The sequence below is a fragment of the Sus scrofa genome, chromosome 6, assembly GCF_000003025.6.
Source record: "Sus scrofa isolate TJ Tabasco breed Duroc chromosome 6, Sscrofa11.1, whole genome shotgun sequence".
NCBI classification, from domain to species: Eukaryota; Metazoa; Chordata; class Mammalia; order Artiodactyla; family Suidae; genus Sus; species Sus scrofa.
In genome coordinates, this window is record NC_010448.4 from 56,075,799 (window position 1) to 56,096,617 (window position 20,819).

At 46.3% G+C, this 20,819-nt stretch overlaps 1 protein-coding gene across 9 annotated transcripts; it reads left to right on the forward strand.

Annotated features, from left to right (window-relative positions):
• On the forward strand, window positions 498-20,783 carry LOC100622306 (V-set and transmembrane domain-containing protein 1). 9 transcript variants are annotated; one of them, XR_002344776.1, is made up of 9 exons: window positions 498-727; window positions 6,471-6,506; window positions 6,640-6,924; window positions 11,039-11,077; window positions 16,222-16,354; window positions 16,466-16,493; window positions 16,597-16,681; window positions 16,787-16,818; window positions 18,990-19,037. XR_002344776.1 is itself a non-coding variant. In XM_021094895.1 (9 exons), the coding sequence occupies exons 1-9, from the start codon at window positions 694-696 to the stop codon at window positions 19,009-19,011; spliced, it is 654 nt and encodes a 217-aa protein (XP_020950554.1). In that variant the 5' UTR covers window positions 498-693; the 3' UTR covers window positions 19,012-20,783. The 9 variants fall into 9 exon arrangements, 8 of the variants coding, with proteins under 8 accessions (XP_020950554.1, XP_003356096.2, XP_020950555.1 ...); XM_021094895.1 differs by having other exon boundaries at window positions 16,262-16,354; window positions 18,990-20,783; XM_003356048.4 differs by having other exon boundaries at window positions 16,262-16,354; window positions 16,653-16,681; window positions 18,990-20,783.

Below are 20,819 nucleotides of genomic sequence, written 5' to 3' on the forward strand. Positions count from 1 at the left end.
AGACAATTTTCGGAGTTCCCATTGTGGCTTACTGGTAACGAACCCGACTAGTATCCGTGAGGATGCAGGTTTGATCTCGGGCCTCCCTCAGTGGGTTCAGGATCCAGCATTGCCCTGAGCTGTGGTGTAGGTCACAGATGTGGCTCAGATCCTGAGCTGCAGTGACTGTGGCGTAGGCTGGCAGCCGTAGCTCGGATTCCAGCCCTAGCCTGGGAACCTCCATATGCTGAGGGTGTGGCTCTGGAAAGCAAAAAAGAAAGAAAGAAAGAGAGAAAGAAAGAGAGAGAGAGAGAGAAAGAAAGAGAGAAAGGAAGAAAGAGAGAAAAAAGAAAGAAAGAAAGAGAGAAAGAAAGAAAGAAAGAAAAAGAGAAAGAAAGAGAAAGAAAGAAAGAAAGGAGAAGACAATTTTCAAGGAAATTGTCTTGGGCAGGGCTTCAGATAAGACTGGAGAGGTCTCGGGTGGGTGGAGCCACGCACACCAGATTTTAAGAGGAAGATGTTGTCCGGGCAGCTTCTGGTTTCCTGAGTCAGTTGTAAGAAGGAAACTACGCCAGCCAGGTGGTGCAGAAGCCAAGCATCAGGGCAAACCTCTTGCCACGCATCCTCTGGACAAGGTGGGCAGTAGGGAGCTGCCATCGGCCAGCCCCACTTCTTCCTTTGAAACAGGATCTTGGTTCTGGCAGAAGGGACGCTATGGTCTCAAAAATCCTTCCCCTGCTTTGTCTCGGTGAGTCTCCAGGTCTGGGACAGCTGGGTCTGTGCGGTGGGAATGCGCACGGTGGAGGGGGTGGTTAACATGGGGAACATGGTGGCATGGACAAAAATGGTGGCATCAGTGAACCGGGGACACCCACCGAGTCCCCTTAGAGCTTGGTGGGCTGTGGAATCCACATGGCCTGGCTTTGGTGCTTGTGCTTAAGGAAAGAGGAAGCAGAGGTGCAGAGACATGGGGAGTGTCCTTGGTTTACTGGGTTGAGAAACGCACAGCAGATGGGACGGCCAAGTCGTCCTACCTGGATCCCATCTGTTAAACAGGCAGAGAAGGGCGGGGTCTACACGGTGTGAAGGGCTGTGACTTACAAACCAGAAACACAGAAAAGACCCGATTGTTACCGATGATTCCAAGCTCACACTGCTCGCTGCCCTGAGATAAGTGGTTGGGGCAGGAAATAGTGACTTTATTCAGAAAGCCAGCAGACCAAGATCGGGGACAAGTGTCCCAAAGAACCCTCTCATTGGGGTCTGGCTGCTAGTTTCTTTTACAGAACAAAGAGAGGGACGGGAGGAGGTCAAGTTTTAAAAAGCAAAGTAGGAGTTTCCATCGTGGCGCAGTGGTTAACGAATCCGACTAGGAACCATGAGGTTGAAGGTTCGATCCCTGGCCTTGCTCAGTGGGTTAAGGATCCGGCGTTGCTGTGAGCTGTGGTGTAGGTTGCAGACGAGGCTCGGATTCTGCGTTGCTGTGGCTCTGGTGTAGGCTGGTGGCTGGGAACCTCCATATGCCTTGGGAGCGGCCCAAGAAATGGCAAAAAGACAAAAAAAAAAAAAAAAGTTATAAAATAAAAAACAAAGACCAGAAAAACATTAAAAAAAAAAAAAAAGCAAAGTAAGTTGTTGCACATATTTCCTGTTTCCACCAAGAATCCTGAAGGGAATAGTTCATTTCTTGTTTCCTGCAGCCGTTCACATGAGCCTGGTCAGGATGCGTCCTGGGAGCTAAAAAAGGCTCAGGCAGGGCTCAGGCAGGGGAGGCAGGGTTCCTGGAGAGGGGCCATTATGTATCCTTTCAGCTACAGGCAACATCCCTTTAGCAAATAACTTGTAGCAAAAGCAACAGAATTCAAAAGTGAAGGAGCTCCCTGGTGGCTGAGCAGGTAGGGGATCTGGCATCATCACTGCTGCGGCTCTGGTTACTGCTGTGGCGTGGGTTCAACCCCCGGGTTGGGAACTTCTGCATGCTGCAAGTGCAGAAAAAAAAGAATATAGGTAGTTCCCGTCGTGGCTCAGTGGTTAATGGACCCGACTAGCATCCAGGAGGACGCAGGTTTGATCCCTGGCCTCACTCAGTGGGTTAAGGATCCAGTGTTGCCGTGAGCTATGGTATAGGTCGCAGATGCGTCTTGGATCCCGTGTTGCTATGGCTGTGGCTGGAGGCTGGAGGCTACAGCTCTGATTGGACCCCAAGCCTGGGACCCTCCATATGCTGCGGGTGTGGCCCTAAAAAGACAAAAAAAAAAAAAAGAATACAAACATTAAAGTAAGAGAAACAGGTCGAATATGACACTATGGCCGGGAATAAAGGATAAGACGGAAAAATCATGACGAGCCCTATCCTTAGCCTGATTTTAAGCATCCTCAGTTTGAACGTAAAGTAATCAAACAGACCCTAGTCTGTGGGAAAGAAGAGCTGGGTTAGCATCTTGGTCTCATGGGAGCTCCAGGCTTTGGAAACAGCAGCTCCAGATCCTCGTTCGTGATGGGGTGGGATTGGTGGCGGGGGCGGGGGCAGGGGGACAGTGTGAAGGACCTCAGGACTCTGCATTTGCTCCAGTTCCTTCCTCCTTCTCCTGGGGACAGCCCTTTCCCCTTGGGGTCATGCTCTTTCCATGCACACATCTGAGCTAAAGTCACTGCACCCCAAACCTCCAGCTGAGACAGGTTGGGACCTGGAACCTGGGACTCTTGGCTGCAGTGGCCACAGTGCTGGCACCTGGACAAACATCCCCTGAAGCAGCCACATAGAAAGAAACTCCAAGGGACTAAAAATAACGGTGTGCCCTGTGCAGTTGGCGCAAATTATGGACAAGAAGATACCAAAAAAACCCCTAAATAAACCCACTGCCACTTCTGAAGGGCCAAGAGCCACAGCGGGATACTACGCATGCCCCCTGCACACAACCCCAGCTAAGCCACCCCTGCGACCGGACCCCTAGACCTACCCCTACCCTCAACTCATGTAAGGAGCCAGCTCATACCACTACCACCCCACTGCCAGTGTGTTCCGATTCTTTTTTATTTTTTTATTTTCTTATTTTTTTTATTTTTTTTGTCTTTTGTCTTTTTTTGTCTTTTGTTGTTGTTGTTGTTGTTGTTGCTATTTCTTGGGCCGCTCCCTTGGCATATGGAGGTTCCCAGGCTAGGGGTTGAATCAGAGCTGTAGCCACCAGCCTACGCCAGAGCCACAGCAACGCAGGATCCGAGCCGCGTCTGCAACCTACACCACAGCTCGCGGCAACGCCGGATCGTTAACCCACTGAGCAAGGGCAGGGACCGAACCCGCAACCCATGGTTCCTAGTTGGATTCGTTAACCACTGCGCCACGACAGGAACTCCATCTTTTTTATTTTTATTTATTTTTGTCTTTTTAGGGCTGCACAGCAGCATATGGAGATTCCCAGGCTAGAGGTCGAATCAGAGATAGAGCTGGCCTACACCACAGCCACAGCCACACAGGATCCGAGCTGTGCCTATGACCTACACCACAGTTCATGGCAACGCCAGATCCTTAACCCTCTGAGCAAGGTCAGGGATCGAACCTGTGTCCTTGTGGATGCTAGTCAGATTCGTTTCCACTGAGCCACAATGGGAACTCCAGTGTATACTGTTTCTTAAAAAGAATCAGCTGAAATAAATCGTGCCGGACCCATTTGGCGGGGTGGCAGATTTGGCTCCCCTCTACCAGTCATTGGTAGCTCTGATTCTGACACCAATTAGGATTCTGCATCCAAGTCTGATGTATACATTTTTGGGGGGTGGGGGGATTTCCCACACCATGAAGCACCTCTCTGACACCAGCTGGATCAGTCCAACTCCGTTGTGACACTATCTACCTGGAGATAGCATCAGAGCCCACAGATTGAGGGGTCAGTCCTACAGGACAGCCTCCCTCCCACTCCAGATCCCAGTCACAAGCCCTGGGGTCACCTGTGCTTCGGGCTGACCAACTATGTATGGACTGAAGGTTTCAACAACCTCAATTCGTCCTTGCATTCCATCAATTTGCTGGAACGGCTCACAGAACTCAGAGAAGCATTTTACTCAATAGACTACTGATTTTTTTTTTTTTTTTTTGCCTTTTTAGGGTTGCACCTGCGGCATATGGAAGTTCCCAGGCTAGGGGTTGAATCAGAGCTACAGCTGCCAGCTTGCACCACCATAGCCACAGCAACACGGGATCTTTAACCCACTGAGCAAGGCCAGGGATTGGACCTGCGTCCTCAAGGATACGAATGGGGTTTGTTACTGCAGAGTCACAGTGGGAACTCTTGGACTAGGGATGCATAAGAAAAGAGTTTAACTCTGGAATAGCCCGATGGAAGATAGGCACAGGGCATGGTGTGGCGAAAGGGCTCCTGAGGGCACGTGTCCAACATGGAAACTCCCTGAACCTTCTTCTCTGGGCTTTTTATGGAGGCTTCATCACAAAGGCACGAATGACTACATCCTTGGCAGTTGGTGATTGAATGGCATCTCCACCCCACTTCCCTCCATGGAGGTCCAAGTGAGGGAGGGTGGGACTGACTCTTCCAATCAGGCGGTCGGTTTCCCTGGCAACCAGGCCCCAAGCAAAGGTTCCCGGGAGGCTTTCCAAAAATTATCATTCACATGACAAAAGACTCCTTTTCTGTCTCTCCAACAGCTAGGAAATTCCAAGTGTTTTAGGAGCTCTGCCGGGACCAGGGACAAAGCCCCAATACATATATATATTTTTTGGTCTTTTTAGGGCCTCACCCACGGCATATGGAAGTTCCCAGGCTAGGGGTCGAATCGCAGCTGTAGCCGCCAACCTACACCACAGCCCCAGCAACTGGGGATCTGAGCCTTGTCTGCAACCTACACCACAGGTCATGGCAACGCCGGATCCTTAACCCACTGAGCGAGGCCAGGGATGGAACCTGCATCCTCATGGATACTTGTCAGATCCGTTTCTGCTGAGCCACGACGAGAAGTCCCATATTTTTTATTAAAAGTCACAATGTCATCTTTCCTAGGGATCTGTGGTTTCAAGTGCCACCGCCTCCTCCCTCTCTAGCAGGGAAATTGTTCAGCCCTCCATCTGATGTGTAGAAAGGCCACGCTAAATGTTACAAGTGTGATGTGTGGCGGAGACAGGCAGAGAGTGGGCTGTGTGCAAAGTGCTAACTGTCTGCACAGGAAACGCTAAATCATGAAGGTGAAACTGACAGTATCAACGGCCTGAACCCATTCAGAACACAGAGTGGGACTGGCACCCACGTGGTGCCGGGACTCGAACCCGGCCTAAACCCAGATTGGGATGTAAACCCATGGTTTTAAATTAGAATCACTCACCCTGTGTCCTTTTTTTTTTTAAATCTTTTTAAGTCCGCTCCCTCGGCATATGGAGGTTCCCAGGCTAGGGGTCTAATTGGAGCTTTAGCTGCCGGCCTATACCAGAGTCACAGCAACACAGGATCCGAGCCACATCTGCGGCCTACACCACAGCTCAAGGCAATGCCAGATCCTTAACCCACTGAGCAAGGCCAGGGATCAAACCCGCAACCTCATGGTTCCCAGTCGGATTCATTTCTGCTGCGCCACAACGGGAACTCCACTCACGGAGGTTCAGGGTCTTCCTGCCTCTGCACAGAAGAAATTCAGTGAGAGACAAAGTGATAGGCAAGAAATAGATTTAAGATAGGACGCTTGTGGGAGTTCCCTTTGCGGCTCAGTGGTTAACGAATCCGACTAGGAAACATGAGGTTGCAGGTTTGATCCCTGGCCTCGCTCTAGTGAGTTAAGGATCCGGCGTTGCCGTGAGCTGTGGTGTAGGTTGCAGACGTGGTTCGGATCCCGAAGTGCTGTGGCTCTGGTGTAGGCTGGCGGCTACAGCTCCGATTCGACCCCTAGCCTGGGAACCTCCATATGCTGCGGGAGTGGCCCACGAAATGGCAAAAAGACAAAAAAAAAAAAAAAAAAAAAAAAAAAAGAAAAAGAAAAAATTGATAAAATCACGGGACATATACTTGTATTCCCATCTCATTTTTCTGTGACTGTTTTTATGCTTTTGATTTAAAAATGCAACAGTACATTTACATTCAAACAGGGAGGATCTGGATTGAATTTAATTGAAATATAATTGACTTACAATATTATAGTAGTTTTAGGTGTACAACATAGTGGTTATATATATATGCTATACCCATGGCATACAGAAGTTCCTGGGCCAGGGATTGAACCCATGCCACAGAAGGAGCCATGCTGGATCCTTAACCCCATGAGCCACCAGGGAACTCCTTGATATTTTTATACATTACAAAATGACAGCCTCCATAAACATAAGTTCCGAATGACAAACAATGGGTCAAAAGGAAAAGATATAAAAAAATTAATCCAGGGAAGTGCCTGGAAGGAACAGGACAGATCTTTAAAAAAATGAGTCACATGGTCTCTGCCTGATTTTTACTCAAAGACAAGCCTATGATGCATCTCTCATGAGGGTTTCTTTCCAGGGCTTTGTCTGGGCTACGAAGATGAGAAAAAGCATGGTGAGTGGTCTCCCCCTTAACTCTGTTCTGTGACCCACGTTTTCATGACCTTTTTCCTTGAATCCTTTGAATGCGAGGAGGGTTGCGGTGGTCACCAGCAGGAAGAGTCAGACTAACTCCGAGTTCTTTCCAGAGAAACTTCCCAAACCCCAGCTCCATGCCTTGCCCAGCTCAGAGATCAAACGCCACAGCAGTGTGACCTTCCGGTGCCAGTCCGAGGTCCAGAACGTGACTTTCATGCTGGGGAAGCTGCAGGACTCTGGGTACAGGCGAGAGCAGAACACAGGAAGACAGGATGCTGAATTCCTCCTTGTCAACCTGGACTCTGAAGATGCTGGACAGTACTTTTGTGCCTACAGGACAACGGTTTCCCAGGAGTGGTCAGAAGAGAGTGATCACCTGCAACTGACGGTCACAGGTGAGAAGGGCAGCCTTGGGTTTGCCCTTTGAGGTATGTGCTCCTTTTTCTGTGGTGGCACCTGGCTGGGGAAGCAGGAATCCAGGAAACAATAAGACAGGGAACTTCGTGTGGGAATGAGGCTCTTATCAGGGATTCTGAGCGGGTCTCAAGGATACGGATGTGGGTGAGCATTTTAGAATAGAGGTTGGGAGTCTCCATTGTGGCTCAGTGGAAATGGACCCGATTAGTATCCCTGGCCTCGATCAGTGGGTTAAGAATGTGGCATTGCCATGTGCTGTGGTGTAGGTCACAGATATGGCTTGGATCTGGCATTGCTGTGGCTGTTGAGTAGGCTGGCAACAGCAGCTCTGATCTGACCCCTGGCCTAGGGACTTCCATATGCTGTAGGTATGCCTTAAAAAGACAATTAAAAAGGAGAAAAAAAAAGGAATAGAGGTTGGTAAAATACAAAATTCAACCAAGTACGTTTTAAAGATCTAATTGGTTTGATCTAATGATTCGTGAATCCGGAAGCATCCTTTCTAGCAAGTAGACAGGACTGCCAAAGGACCATGGAAAGAGAGGTTTTTAGACAAGCAAGCAAGTCCTAAACAAAAAAAGACCATTTCAAGCTTAGATAACCTACGTACAGGGGACAGAAAGGGTCTAGGTGGTTCCATGAAAAGATAGTTTGTTCCAGTTCCCAAGAAGAGGGGTTATGCCATGCCATGCAGGGCCACATGGGGAAGCACCAGGGTGAGTCAGGATGCAGGGACAAGGGGAGGGGTGTGGGAAAGAGCCTTTCCTGCGGTTTCTGTGGGGGAGGACCAGGTTGAGGCTTGGCTCGGGGGTACAGAGGCTGTCCCTGGTTGTCTGGGACTTGGCCCTGGGGTGATTAGGGCAGAGGAAGAGCACCTCTGATGTGAGAGACTCACAAAGAAGGTGGTTGGGAGTGTGGGCTCTGGATGGGTTGCTTTGCATTTGAGAGGTGTGCTGGAGGGAAGGTACCCCCCTATCTCTAGGAATTGGATAACCCTAAGGGGAGGATCCCTAAAGGGTTCAGCAAGCTCCCAAGATGTCAAAGCATTGAATGCAGAAAATAAAAGACATGACTAAAACAGAGAGATGGGTGAGAATGTCCCCGGGGGCAGTGGAAAATGGGAAACCCTCGTTCTCGTCACCCTCACCGCCTTGCCCTCTTCAGGATTGGTCCTAAAACCTTACCTCTCAGGCAACAGAGACCCATGGCCAAGAGGGATTGGAACCAGGTCACAGTTCTCCTTCAGGTTCCACAGCTGGTAGTGAGGTCTGTCTGCTGGTACCCAATGTACACCTGAGTCCACTGGTGTATGGTGCTGAATCCAACTTCCATGATGAAGGTGGTTTTGTTCATGGATGGATGCCAAGTTTTAGTTGTTGAAATGGGAGGAAAAAACAAGAGACATCTTATGCCACCCTCATGCTCAGTTTGGTCTCTTCCTACTTCCTCAACTTGTAATGGTTCTGGGATCCCCATTTTCAGCAGAGCAATAATGACACATTCGGTTCTGTTGTGAGGAATCAGACCCTGGAGTCATCTCAGGGTCTCTGTTGCCTGAGAGGTAAGGTTTTAGGACCGATCCTGAAGAGGACAAGGCAGTGAGGGTGAAGAGAAGACAAGAGAAACTTTGTGGAAGTTTGCGAACCAAGACTGAATTATGAAGAAATAGAAAACTGACAGAGCAATAATCACTAAAGAGAGTTAATCAGTAATCAAAAAAAACCTCCCAACAAAGCAAAGCCCAGGATGAGATGGTTTCTATGGCAAATTCTACCAAATGCTTAAAGAAGAAATAATGCCATTTTTCCCCCTCAAACTCTTCCAAAAATTGAAGAGGAAATAACATTTCTACAATCATTTCCACAATCACTTTAGTGTGTTTTTTTTTTTTTTTTTGCTGCACCCACAGCATGCAAAAGTTCCTGGGCCAGGAACTGAACCCATGCCACAGCAGGGGCAACACTGGATCTTAACCCACTGAGCAACCAGGGAACTCCTCCCACTATCATTTTATAAATCCAGTATAACCCTGATCTCAAAACCAGGTAAGAGAAAACTACAAACCAATATCCCTGATGAATATAGATGTGACATTAATAAACCAATTTTAACAGTACATTAAAAGGATCATACACTATGATCAAGTGAGATTTATCCCTCAGATGCAAGGATGTTTCATCATATACAAACTAATAAGTGTGATAGACATTAATATAATGTAGGATAAAAAACCATATTATCATCTCAATAGAAGCAGGAAAAAAGCTGACAAAATACAACATCCTTTTGAGTAAAACTCTCAATAAATTGAGTGTAGAAGGAACATACTACAGCACTAGAAAGGTCCATGCAACAAGGCACATCTAAGTTCAATGGTGAAACGTTGAAAGCTTTTCCTCTAATATCGGCAACAAGATAAGGATGCCCACTCTCACCACTTCAATTCAACATAATATTGGAAGACCTACCTAGAGCAATCAGGGAAGACAGAAAACTATAAGGCACCCAAAGGGATAGAAGAGGTAAAACTGTTTTCATTTGCAGATGATATGATCTTATATGTAGAAAACCCTAACCTCTCAATCCCCAAACCAGTAGAACTAATCAACAAATTCAGTAAAGTTGTAGATTATAAAAATTGACATACACGAATCAGTTGTTTCTTTCTACTAACAAGATATCTGAAAAATAAAGAAAAAATCTCACTCGTAATAGCATTAGAAACAATAAAATACTTAAGAATAAATACGACAAAGTAGGTGAAAGATCTGTACACTGAAAACTACAGGACTCTGATGAAAAGAAATTGGAGAAGACAATGAAAATGGAAAGCTAGCCCATGTTCATGGACCAGAAGAATATTGTTAAAATGTCCATATTACCCAAAGCTTTACATGGATTTGCTGCCAATCTCTATCCAAGTTCCAATGACATTTTTCACAGAACCAGAACAAATAATCCTGCAATTTGTAGGGAACCACAAAAGACCCCAAATAGCCAAAGCCATCCTAAGAAAGAAGAACAAAGCCAGAGGCATCACATTTCTTGATTTTCCAACTATACTACAAGGCTATAGTAACCAAAACGGTATGGTACTGGCATAAAAAATAGACACACATACGGAAGGAACAGAACTCAGAGCCCAGAAATACAACCACCCAAATGTGACAGGAAAGCCAAGAATACTCAATGGAGAAAAGCTAGTCCCTTCAACCAGTGGTGTGGGAAAAACTAGATAACCACAGGTGGAAGAATGAAATTGGACCCCTATCTTGAACCACGTACAAACATTTAACCTGAAATGGAGAAAAGCTTTAAACAGAAGACCACAACCAATAAAACTCCAGAGTTCCCGTCACGGTGCAATGGAAACGAATCAGAATAGGAACCATAAGGTTGCAGTTCCATCCCTGGCCTCACTCAGTGGGTTAAGGATCTGGCGTTGCTGTGAGCTGTGATATAGGTTGCAGACACGGCTCAGAACTGGCGTGGCTGTGGCTGTGGTGTACACCGACAGGTGCAGCTCCTACTCGACCCCTAGCCCGGGAACCTCCATATGCTGTGAGTGCAGCCCTCAAAAGACAAAAGACAAAAACAAACAAACAAAAAAACCAATAAAACTCCTAGAAGAAAACATAGGGAAGAAGCTTCTGAACACTGGTCTTGGCAACAGGTTTTTGGCTATGACACCAAAAGCACAGGAAGTAAAAGCAGAACATAAATAAGCAGGACTACATCCAACTAAAAAAGCTTCTGCGCAGCAAAAGAAAGAACAACGAAATGAAAAGGCAACTTACCAAATGGGAGAAAATATTTGCACAATGTCAGTGCTCCTTCCTGGGATAAGAAAGATGCTGTCATTCCTAAGTATTTTTGTTATTAAAATAATATCAAACTGCAGCAATATTAAGAAGCATAACCCAATGCTCTGGCCTTGGCGTGGGAACCCAGTGAACACCTGCAGAACGGAAAAGGCATTCTCTCCTCTGCTTCCCAAAGAGGGCATAGCATCATACATAGAACACGAGGATTTACGTCCCCAAGGTCCCCCTCTAAGTATTGTGATTCCTTTTCTTGCATCCTGTTTCCTAGATGACCGTGGCGGACGCGGACCACCCCCAGCAAAAACAGGTAATATGATTAGACACATTTTTCCCCAATTATGCCCACTTCATGAGGCAGGCGACCCTCTTTGATGAAAAGGTACAAGGAGAAACTTAATGCCCATTTTCTCCATCATATTGAGCGAATGCCCGCTTTATTGTGGAGGGAGATGCCCTCTAACTCCTGGGTTCTGCCAACACTGGTAACTAAAACAGCACAAGGTGCATTATCTGGCATGTTACACCATGAAAAACTTTGGTGGGGGTTCTGTGAAGGGTGAGCTTGTGAGATTGGTTTGGGGACTAAGACCAGGACCTGTGGAGTCCAGGGACTTCGGGAATATGTATGATCAAGGGCTTGCTAAACCATTGAAGTCCTGGGAAAGAGGTGACTATTAAATTGTTTGTCTCCTGGAGTTCCCATCGTGGTGCAGCAGAAACGAATCTGACTAGGAACCATGAGGTTGTGGGTTCGATTCCTGGCCTCGATCAGTGGGTTAAGATACGGTGTTGCCATGATCTGTGGTGTAGGTTGCAGACATGGCTCGGATCCCAAGTTGTTGTGGCTCTGGTGTAGGCCGGTGGTGGCTACAGCTCCAATTAGACCCCTAGCCTGGGGACCTCCATATGCCATGGGAGCGGCCCTAGAAAAGGCAATAAGACAAGAAAAAATAATAAATAAATTGTTTGTCTCTGATGGTGCTTTCCTGGGAAGACTTGATGAAGAGTCTTCCCTCAGGGATTCTCGTACAAATTGGGGCTTTTCTTGGCTTAGACTGAAATAGGCTCATCCAGACTCGGATGGATAAACATACCAAGCAGATCAGCATTCTAGATGCTTCATCCTTTTTTTTCTTTCAGCAGCTTATATCCTGCCTCTGTCTGTTGCAAAGGGCCAAAATGGTTCAAGGTTGTCGTTAGAGTCTGCGCTAGTAGAGCTGAACAGAAAGGGACCCTCTTCTCCAGTTCTGCGCAGAGACCAATGATGAATTTCATCACCTAACTTTGCCCCAAGGTCAGGCTTTCCTCTGGTGTCTGTGACGTCACTGATGCCCCGTGTCAAGCTGCATCCCACGGCACAGTCAGATGTCTTTCACCAATTGCGTAGAGCTTTTAAAATTCATTTTGGCATTTTGCAAACAGTGATGTGAAATTGACCAGGATATGTGGCCATCTCAAGGGCAGCCCAGTTCAGTGGGTGGTGGGCGGTTTTGCAATAATTTACTTCTCCTTTCTACCGAATTGGCAGGTGAGGGAAACTGGAGGGTAGGCAAAGGGAGAACTGAAAGCATAAGGCGAGGCGGCTTATTTTGCTACTTCCATCCAGAATGGCTGTTCCTGCCCCCTTTTCACACGCCAGCGGAGAGGCACTGTGCCTACAAATGCAGTTGTTGGTAAAGGGTCACATGGATCCCAAGGCTTTTTTTTTTTTTTTTTTTTTTGGTCTTTTTGCCTTTTCTAGGGCTGCTCCTGCGGCATATGGAGGTTCCCAGGCTAGGGGTCTAACCGGAGCTATAGCCACCGGCCTACGCCAGAGCCACAGCAACTCGGGATCCGAGCCGCATCTGCCACCTACACCACAGCTCACGGCAACGCCAGATCCCTAACTCACTGAGCGAGGCCAGGGATCGAACCTGCAACCTCATGGTTCCTAGTCGGATTCGTTAACCACTGCGCCACGATGGGAACTCCCCCAAGGCATTGTGAACCCTCCCACTGACAAATACATCGAGGCGCTCATGTTGGAAAGGGGAAGAGGCCACGACCAAGCATGCCAAAAAATGGCAAATGCCCCCACTGCGGGGGCACATTGGTGGAGGAACACTGATAGCAACTGCTACAGAGGGAGACAGGTGTGGGTGGCATATTGGGGCTGAAAAATAATCATGATCACTGCCCTGTCATTATCCTACACAGTGAGTCAGAGTCTAGACGGTGTTTTTTTGTTTTTTTTTTTTTTTGCTTCTGAGGACCACACCTGCAGCATATGGAAGTTGAATCGGAGGTTGAATTGAGCTCAGGGTTGAATGGGTGCTGCAGCGGCCAGCCTACATCACAGCCCTAGCAAGCAGGACCCGAGCTGCATGTGTGACCTACACCACAGCCACGCTGGATCCTCAACCCACTGAGGCCAGAGATGGAACCCACAACCTCATGGTTCCTAGTTGGATTTGTTTCCACTGCACCACAAGGGGAACACCTAGATGGAGGGCTTAGGAGCCAGTATTTTTTTTTTTTTTTTGTCTTTTTGCCTTTTCTAGGGCCGCTCTCGCGCCATATGTAGATTTCCAGGCTAGGGGTCTAATCAGAGCTGTAGCCACCAGCCTACGCCAGAGCCACAGCGACACGGGGATCCGAGCCTCATCTGCAACCTACACCACAGCTCACGGCAACGCTGGATCCTCGATTCACTGAGCAAGGTCAGGGATCAAACCTGCAATCTCATGGTTCCTAGTTGGATTCGTTAACCACCGCGCCACAACGGGAACTCCAGGAGCCAGTGTTTTTCATCCTCACCTCTCTCTCCAAGTTAGGTCTTCTTACCTCCCTCGCTCCCCACCTCCTTTCCACCCCAGCTTCTTTGGGGGTGTAACTGACAACTGGTAAGATATTCAGAGTGTATCCAACGTGATAATTTGACACATGTATAACACACACACACACACACACACACACACACACACGACATGTCATATACACGTTATATACATGTTATATATAAATGTTTTATGTATATAAATATTGGATCACTGTGTTGTACACCTAAAACTAAGATAACATTGTATATCAACTCTATTTCAATTTTAAAAAATACCAGGAGTTCCCATTGTGGTGCAGCAGAAGCAAATCTGACTAGGAACCATGAGGTTGCAGGTTCGATCCCTGGCTTTGCTCAGTGGGTTAAGGATCCAGCATTGCCATGATCTGTGGTGTAGGTCGCAGATGCAGTTTGGATCTGGCATTGCTGTGGCTGTGGTATAGGCCAGCAGCTGTAGCTCTGATTGGACCCCTAGCCAGGGAACCTCCATATACCGTGGGTTCGGCCCTAAAAAGCAAAAAAAAAAAATAAAAATAAAAATAAATTTTAAAAAAAACAACCCCAAAAATTATGAATAAATCTTAGGGCATGCTAAAAAAGAGAATTTTTATATATATTTATTATATACATGTATAATATATATTTATATTTATTATACAGGTGTATATTTATTATATGTATATAATGTATAATATAAATATATATTAGAAATATATTTATTATGTATGTATATTTATTAAATATCTATATATTTATTATACGTGTATATTTATATATTATACATTTACTTATATAAGAATTTATATATATTTATTATATATTTATAATATATGTTATATTTATATATAATATATGTAAATTCTTTTTTTTTTTTAGAATGCCCTAAGATTTATTCATCATTTTGTGATATTTTAAAAATTGAAGTAGAGTTGCTATACAATATTATATTAGTTTCAGGTGTATAAAACAGTGATTCATTATTTTATATACATCATAAAATGATCACCACAAGTTTAGTAACCATCTGTCACATTCAAAGTTACTACATTACTGGTGATGATATCCCCTACGTGTATATTACATTCCCCCCACATATTTATTCCATGATTGGAACTTTGTACCTCTTAAATCTTTTTTTCACTTGTTTTTTATGGCCATGCCCACGGCATATGGAGATTCCCAGGCTAGGGGTTGAATCAGAGCTGTAGCCACCAGCCTACACCACAGCCACAGCAATGTGGGGTCCCAGCCGAGTCTGCAACCTACACCACAGCTCACAGCAACCCCGGATCCTTCACCCACTGCGTGAGGCCAGGGATTGAACCCACAACCTCTTGGTTCCTAGTCGGATTCATTTCCGCTTAGCCACGACAGGAACTCCCCTCTTAAACCTTTTCACCTATTTCATCTATGACCACAACCCCTGCCCTGCGGCAACCACCAGTTTAGTTTGCTCTCTGTATCTCTGATGGTTTTCCTTTTGCTCTGTTGGTTCATTTGTTTTGTCTTTCAGATTCCCCATGTAAGTGAAATCATATGGTATCTGTCTTTGACTTACTCCACTATGGATAATACCCTCCAGGTCCATTGATGTTACTGCAAAAGGCAATTTTTCCTTCTTTTTTTCCTTGTGTGTATGTATATATACACATACATACATATACACACATATATGTAACATATATTTCACATCTTCTTTATTCATCATCTATCGATGGAACACTTAGGCTGCTTCCCTATCTTTTTATTTTTGATTTTTATTTTTTTGGTCTTTTGAGGGCCGTACCTGTGGCATATGGAGGTTCCCAGGCTAGGGGTCGAATTGGAGCTATAGCCACCAGCCTACGCCAGAGCCACAGCAATGCCAGATCTGAGCTGCGTCTGCGACCTACACCACAACTCATGTCAACGCCGGATCCTTCACCCACGGAGCGAGGCCAGGGATCGAACCCGCAACCTCATGGTTCCTAGTCGGATTCATTTCCGCTGCACCACAACGGGAACTCCTGCTTCCATATCTTGAGCAGATGATTCTTGGACTTTGATTCCTCTGTTTGTTGGACTTGTTATCACCTCTGTGGCGTCATAGCCGGTTTGGGTAACTGTGTTTCTTATCAGATTTTGAGTTTCCCAACATCCCTTCTCTTGAATATCCATACCTGTGGTCAGCACGGAGCTACCCTGACCTGGTGGCAGACTAGCCTCCACGGTTAGACATACCGGCATCCCAAAGCCCATCCTGTCCGTGTGAATTGAGGGGACTCCATTTACTTCCTGGTACTTGGTTTACATATGAATATAGTTGGGACAGCAGACCAGAAAGACCCCAAGGGAGTGGGGATGGAATGATGAATACGATTGCTGGGGATGAAGGCTTTGCTGGCTATTTCCCATCTGCAGGGCATCAGGTGAGGGCTCTCTGTCCGTGCTGACCCACTCATCGCCCCACTATCCAGGAGAGGAGATTAGCCACGATTGCTCCCCCCACTTTGGAGGGGAAAACAAAGGCGTGGGAGACGAAAGCAAATTTCCTAAAGCAGCTGGATGTTCCAGCTCTGAAAAGGCAGCTCCAAGTTTGAAGCCAGGTGTCCGGCTCCTTGTTAAGAGTTGTCCATGCTCTCGGTGTGTTCCAGGAGCCGATTTGACTCTGTGGTCCTGCTCTTCTTCCCCCAGACACCAAGGCCATCTTCGTCGCCGCCTTCAGCTGCCTGTCCCTCCTTCTCCTCTTCTTTGCCATCTTTTTCATCTACAGATGCTCTCAGGATGGTGAGTTCAGGGAAGCACGGGTTCCAAACTCCCAGGAAGGGGAGAAAAGCGAAGGTGTCTCTCAGGCGATAAATTCCTTCCTGCGTTTTTTTTTTTTTTTTTTTTTTGTAGGTTCAGCACCAGAAGAATCCCCCCAGAGGTAGGTATAGCCAACAGATCTCCTGCCCTGTGTAACTCCCACTCCATCCTTCAGAGCCTGGTCTCAAAACGGTACCTCCCCCGCCCAACCCCACCTCTCTCAGCCCTGTGCTTACCCCAAAGTCTTCAGATCCCACACGTGAACGTTTCTCTCTCTCAGAACCATCCATCCCAAGCAGGAGGCTGCAGGTAAGTGGTGGGGAAGACAGCATGAGGCATCTCCGCATAGCAAGGCTAAAATCTGACTCTTGCAATCTGAGAACTGATTTTTCCTGCCCTTTAACTCACATGCAGGTTTATGCAAGCTGGAAAGGATATCAGAATCGGTGAGTTCTTCCCTTTGGAATAACCCCAGAGCTCCCTTAGCCCCACAGGCTGGTCCCCCCTCCACCTCCTGGATTCGCTCATAGGATGGTTATGGACATGAGGCCAATAGAGTTTAACATGTTTTTCACATGGAGTTTAAAAACACGTGCTTTGATGGAACCCATAGAAACAGAGAGTAGAATGGCAGCGGCCATTCTGAGGGGTGGGGGCATTGGGGATGTGGCATTTAAGGGAACAAGCTTACAACCTGTAGATGATCCTAGAGATCCACAGCACAGCAGGGGGCTCAGAGGCAACGATGCCGTATCATACACTTCACAGTTGCCAGGAGACTAGATTGTAATTGTTCTCACCAGGGAAAAAAGGAATGATAATCAGTGACCGGAGAGAGGGGTTGGCAAGATGGTAGCCCTATTGCAATATGCCAATGTATCCAATCAACATGTGTACACCTTAAACCTGCACAATGTTGCATGTCAATTACATCTCGAAGAAACAAACAAAAACCCCTGCATATGCTCTGAATTCCAGAGTCGCTGGGGTCTAGCTCCCAAACATCTGCTATTTGTCACCTGAGACAAACCAGGAAGTCCCCATGATGTGGACCTCTCATCTCCCAGATCTAATGGGAATCAAAATCCCCAACAGAAAGGCTTGTGAGAGTCCAGGGACATCATAAAGGGGTTTCCTGGAGTTTCCGACAAAAATTTAAATGTCAGGTGAATGACATGAAAGCACCAGTTAGCGAATGTGAACAATTTACACCCATCCATTTGTTCCTACTTAAAAAAACCTGCTTATTTGTGACATAGTACTAAGAAGCTTTACCTCTAAGTATAATAGCAGGTAAGATCAACACATTTCTCCATAGGATACGGAGGGTCACTGGTTCAGTCTTCATGCCAAAGCAAGTAAATAGAAGCATTAGAAAGACACTTGAGTGGTTTGGTGTTGTATTTATAAAAAATATTTAAGCACATTGCGTTCATAAATACACACATACACATACACACACACACACATATATATATATATGCATAGTTTGTTACAAATTAAGCACCAGTGAACAAATCTGGGCCATTTAAAATGTCAACTTAATGGCCTTGATTATTAGCAAATGGTTGATAACAATATTACAATAATGTACTATTATGATGTGCTATCTCCATACAATGGAATACTATGCAGCAATAAAAAGGAAGAAGGTACTAATACATGTGATCAATGACTGCACTTTGAAATGGTTTGCTAAGCGAAAAAAGCCAGATACAAAAAAAACTGTATATAGAACTATTCCATTTATATAAAATCTCCAGAAAAAGGCAAGTTATAGTTGCCTACAGCTGGGGATAGTGCAGGGGGGAAGACAGAGCAGATAAAGAGCAACACTTAACTGCAAACTGGCGCAAGAGAAGTGTGGGGGAGTAATGGATATTCTAAAACTGTATCGTGGGGATGACTTCCTTATTTAGCAAAGTCACAGAAAGTCACAGAATCGTGTGCTTCCACTAGGGAAATGTTATGATATACACATTCCATCTCAATAAAATCATTTAAAAAATATAATTTCAGGATGCATGCAGGAGGGTGGTTCTTATTCTCAGAACCATACACTTGCCCTGATTTTTGTAAGCTCCAGTTACCACAGATGGATAGTCTCGTGTTACTACTGTGAGAGTCAAAAGCCCCGTCCTTCCTGAAGCATAGCCACTCTAGAAGGGCCCTGTCCCACACAACTTCTGCAGGGAGGGAAATACTGCACAGCTATACTGTCTGATACCACAGCCACCAGCCACATGTGGCTCCTGCACATTTGAAATGCCATCTGATGAGACTGAGAACCTCAAATTTCTTCTTCTTTTTTTTTTTTTTTGCAACCCAAGTCTTTATTATAGGAAAGCAAACAGCTTCCAGGACAGTTGGGAGGGGGGAGAAGAACCCCCTCTCTCTATTGTCCTTAGAGGGTTTTATCCCTTAAAGATGGGGGGTACCAACGTGGGGTCCAGAAAGATATGGTGTTTCTCCCATTGGCCTTGCCCAGTTACTTATGTCAGTCCTTGGAGGACCTCAATTTTTCATTTAAATTCACTCGAATGTCAACAGCCACATGTAGCTCGTGGCTGCCATATTGGTCAGCTCGGCTCTGCATGCCCATCTCTTTTCCCTAAAGAATGAAGACCCCCTGGGAGTGACCTATGCCCAGCTAAACACCAATGCACTGTCGGAGGCAGCTTCGGTGCCCGCTGAGGACCCCCCGGAAGCTCATGACTATGCAACACTGAAGGTGTAGAACTGGAACCCTGGGAAGGAGAATGTGGATTAAGATGACTGGGGTGGCCGGACATATGAAAATCCGGGTGACTCTGTGTCCTCAGCTCATAATCCAGTCTCAGGAAATCGAGGTTTTTCCCTTCTCGCTTCCCTTCCTCTCGAAAGTTCCTGGGTGGATTTCCATGACTTTTGGAGTGTGATCTTAGCATGGCTTGTCTCAACACATAGACTAAGAACACATCCTGTGTATGTGGGCTGGCGGGATGCATCATATCCGCTTAGGGAGTTCAGCACGGCGCCATGTAAACAGAAACTGGTTCCTCTGAGAAGCCTGTGTGATCGCTGTCTGGTGAGTCACCCCATAGACACAGGGATTTCAGAAAGGAACAGAAAATACAAGCCATGAAGAGAGAGACTCAATGTGAATTAACAAAAAGCATCCCTAAGTGGCATGCACCAAGGCAAGCAGCTCAAAGTATTGGGTTCATGGAGTTCTCCTGCGGCGAAGCGGGTTAAGGATGCCACATTGTCATTGCAATGGATTGGGTAGCTGCTGGGGAGGTGGGTTCGATGCCTGGCCCAGGAACTTCCACACCCTGCAAGTGCAGCCAAAATTCGGTTCAGGACTCCTTCAAGCTGCGCTTTCGAGCATACCATGGAATATTATTCAGCCACACGCACAAAAAAACCCCACTGTTACATGCCAACAACCTGGATGAACCTAGGAAACGTCATACTATGGGAAAGGAGCCGGACACAAAAACCTGCATATTGTAGGATTCCATTTATATGAAATATCTAGAATGGACAAAGGCTTAGAGACAGAAAGCAGAGTTGCTGGGGGGAGTAGGGAGGGAGGGGTGAGGAATGACTGCTAATATGTATTGGGTTTCGGGTTTTTTTTTTTTTTTGATCTTTTGTCTTTTTAGGGTGGCACCTGCAGCATATGGAGGTTCCCAGGTTCGTGGTCGAATCAGAACCGCGGCTGCCGGCCTACACTGCAGCCACAGCCACAGAGGATCTGAGCTGTGTCTTCCACCTACACCACAGCTCACAGTAACAGCGGATCCTTAACCCACTGAGGGACACCAGGGATCGAACCTGCGTCTTCATGGATACTGGTTGGGGTCGTTAACCACTGAGCCACGAAGGGAACTCCAGGGTTGGGTTTCTTTTGGGGGTGATGACCATGTGGTGGAAGCAGGTGGTGGTGAGGTTTGCAGTCTTGTGAACAGACTAAAGGCCACTGAATTGTACACTTTAAAAGCGTGTTTACGGTGTGTGAATTTTAGTTCAATAAAAAACAAAGCAAAACAAGAACTTGACTGTATGCACACCCCACAGCTTCTCTTAGTTCTTCCTGCACTGCTGGAGGTTTGGCTTGTTTCCAGCGCTGCGCTGTCAGCAAAACGCTGCAATAAACACCTTTGAACCTGCCTTCTTGCTCACATTATGTGATCTCTCGAGGCTTTATATTTAGCAGTCAAATCCGTCTTCTAGACTATCCGCGACTTTCATCCCACTAAAGGGGCAAATTGCTAACTAAGGTGGCTTCATCTATTTCTACTTCCACCAGGGATGTGTGAGTTTCCAGTTCCCTGCCTTGCCAAGTGCCCTGTGTCCTTGCCAATTCGCAGATGTGTTCAACTTCGAAATTTGTGCTGATGAAATCAAGATATCACATGGTCCCTTTGTGTTTTCCTGATTATGAATGAGGATTATTGGCCAT

Excerpts from the sequence above, each read along its gene's own strand:
- LOC100622306 (XM_021094891.1), top strand. The coding sequence starts at position 694 with ATGGTCTCAAAAATCCTTCCCCTGCTTTGTCTCG. Across the intron at positions 6,507-6,639 it reads CGAAGATGAGAAAAAGCATG|AGAAACTTCCCAAACCCCAG; the intron begins GTGAGTGGTCTC and ends AGTTCTTTCCAG. Across the intron at positions 6,925-11,038 it reads CCTGCAACTGACGGTCACAG|ATGACCGTGGCGGACGCGGA; the intron begins GTGAGAAGGGCA and ends CCTGTTTCCTAG.